The 2,500-nt window shown below is 43.0% G+C and overlaps 1 protein-coding gene and 1 long non-coding RNA gene across 5 annotated transcripts in view; one reads left to right on the forward strand and one right to left on the reverse strand.

Moving 5' to 3' along the window:
* Positions 1–2,500, forward strand: part of LOC135090127 (uncharacterized) — a 183,977-nt gene that overhangs the window by 112,120 nt on the left and 69,357 nt on the right. The window lies entirely within an intron of this gene.
* Positions 1–2,500, reverse strand: part of LOC135090125 (hemicentin-1-like) — a 303,061-nt gene that overhangs the window by 96,841 nt on the left and 203,720 nt on the right. For both annotated transcript variants that reach the window (XM_063986500.1, XM_063986501.1), the window contains exon 5: positions 395–533. In XM_063986500.1, the coding sequence (XP_063842570.1) occupies positions 395–533 (139 nt within the window). The remainder of the gene's footprint in view (positions 1–394; positions 534–2,500) is intronic.

The raw sequence follows: 2,500 nt of genomic DNA on the forward strand, positions 1-2,500 counted from the left end.
AGGTGAGAGGTGAAGAAAGGACGCTGGACAATATAAAAACTCGTGTCAGAGAGAGAGAGAGAGAGAGAGAGAGAGAGAGAGAGAGAGAGAGAGAGAGAGAGAGAGAGAGAGAGAGAGAGAGAGAGAGAGACCAGGTGTATCGTCAAAGGGGAACATGAAGGGTGCCAACTTTCTTCTTAACTTCCTTTTGCAAGACTTAAGTTCGAAACACAGGTAGGAAAAAAAAAGGTAATTGGCGTTGGGGCGAGACAGGTGTGAGACAACAGGTGGAAGAAGACACTTGGAAGAGACCTTAGAGTTAAAAAAAAAAAGAAGGAGAAAGAGGTAATTGGCATGAGAGGACAGGTGTACGGAGGAGGCAGGTGGGGTTAAGGAGGAGGTGTTCTCTACTTACTGTGCACGTGTAGAGTCACCAGGTGTGATATCTTCGGCCGCGTGTTCACCTGGCACTCGTAAACACCGGCGTCCCCCAGGGTTGCCTCGTGGATCTCCAAGTCCCACGCCCACACCGCGCCTGTACGCCACGCCCGCACCTGTGTGGTACAAGGAAGTGGTGGTTAGTGTTTTAACTTGACTAGGAGTGAAGGCAACAATAACAACACTTCAAGTCACGCATACAGTAATAATAATGATGATAATGATAATAATAACAATAATGATAATAGTAGTAGTAGTAGTAGTAATGTAGTAATAGTAGTAATAGTAGACAGCTAAATGTTCCAATAAAAAGAGAGACTTGCATGAAACCAAAATAGCACCAAACTAAACACGATCGACACATATAGAAACACTGAAATTTTTTTTTTTTTTGTTCTTTCAGTAGAGAAAGTCGCAAAAAAATTCGGGCTTTCAGCATACAAAATTACAAATATTCGTCTTTTACCACTAGAAAAATCAATAACAATTAGCTATTAGTTAACAATGACAGAAAACTCGGACAAAATAAACCACCGAGGAACCATTCACTCTTTGCACCAGTCAGAACATCACCCTTTTAGGATGCAAAGAAAACGGAAGTAGGAAGTGAAAGGTACTGCTAACCCACCGCTAGCCAGTCCACGCCTCACTTTTCACATCACCGGCTCACTCACACGTGCAAGGCCTTTGTGGACACCTGGTGACGTCACGAGTAATTAAAGTCTTTGTGCTCACCTGTGACGTAATTGAACAGGTAATCTTGAAGCCGCAAATACGTGGAAGAAAATTTGCGTTAATGAGATTTTAGGATTGTGTGTGTGTGTGTGTGTGTGGGAGGGGGGTAGTGCTGGTCTTCATGTGGTTTCCTTTAATATTTCCAGCAATAACAGGAATGTTTGTGTGTGTGTGTGTGTGTGTGTGTGTGTGTGTGTGTGTGTGTGTGTAGATGTGAAAAATGTTAAGTGTAAGAAGGAAAAAAATTATATTACTTCCCTGCATTTCTTTAGTACACACATAGTTACACTCTTCTGTCTTATCCCTCACCACTTAGGCATTTAGGACAATATGAAGGAGGTGCTGCCAGACTTCCTTCACTCCTCTCCTTCCCTCCATCCGCGCCTTCCTCGGATCAATATGATGATGTTGCAAGTGAGATGCTTGTCCCCCTTTCCCCTGTGTATTAAGCTCAGGGCAGGTTGTCTCAAGTTGTCTCAGGTCGTGTCTGGCTGTGTCATGTCGTGTCAGCTCAGGTTGCTAAGGTTTTGAAACGGTTCCAATTTGCTTTGTCCTAGTTTGAAGAGGAAGTGGTTATTTTTTATTTATTTTTTTTTATTTTGAGGGGGTGTCTCTCTCTCTCTCTCTCTCTCTCTCTCTCTCTCTCTCTCTCTCTCTCTCTCTCTCTCTCTCTCTCTCTCTCTCTCTCTCTCTCTCTCTCTCTCTCTCTCTCTCTCTCTCTCTCTCTCTCTCGTTTCCCCTTAATAATTCTTTTCATATAATTATCTCCATGTTCTTTCTTTCCGTCTTCTTAACCTAACCTATTTCCATATCCCTTCACTTTTTCATTCTTTTTACTTAGTTCCATGTATCCTTTTCGTCTTAATCACACACACACACACACACACACACACACACACACACACACACACACACACACACACACACACACACACACACACACACACACACACACACACACACACACACACACACACACACACACACACACACACACACACACACACACACACACACACACACACACACACACACACACACACACACACACACACCCTGCCTCTAAAATGAAAACAAAAGAAGAGTAGTAGTTAAAAAAATAAAGAATAGGGGAGGAAAGAGAGAGGGAGAGAGAGAGAGAGAGCATTAGAGAGAAGGGAGAAGAAGAGAAAAGAGGACCGTGGAAGGGGAGAAGAATGAAAGGGTTAATGACCAAATTTTTTACTCACACGTTATAATCTTTTTTGGGGGAATTGTGTGTTAAAAAAATCATACATTAGCCCGAGGAGATAAGGCACGCAGGGGGGTGGAGATAGCCGATGGGAGATGAGGTTTATGGGAGATTAGT

Source organism: Scylla paramamosain, chromosome 34 (assembly GCF_035594125.1).
Source record: "Scylla paramamosain isolate STU-SP2022 chromosome 34, ASM3559412v1, whole genome shotgun sequence".
NCBI lineage: Eukaryota > Metazoa > Arthropoda > Malacostraca > Decapoda > Portunidae > Scylla > Scylla paramamosain.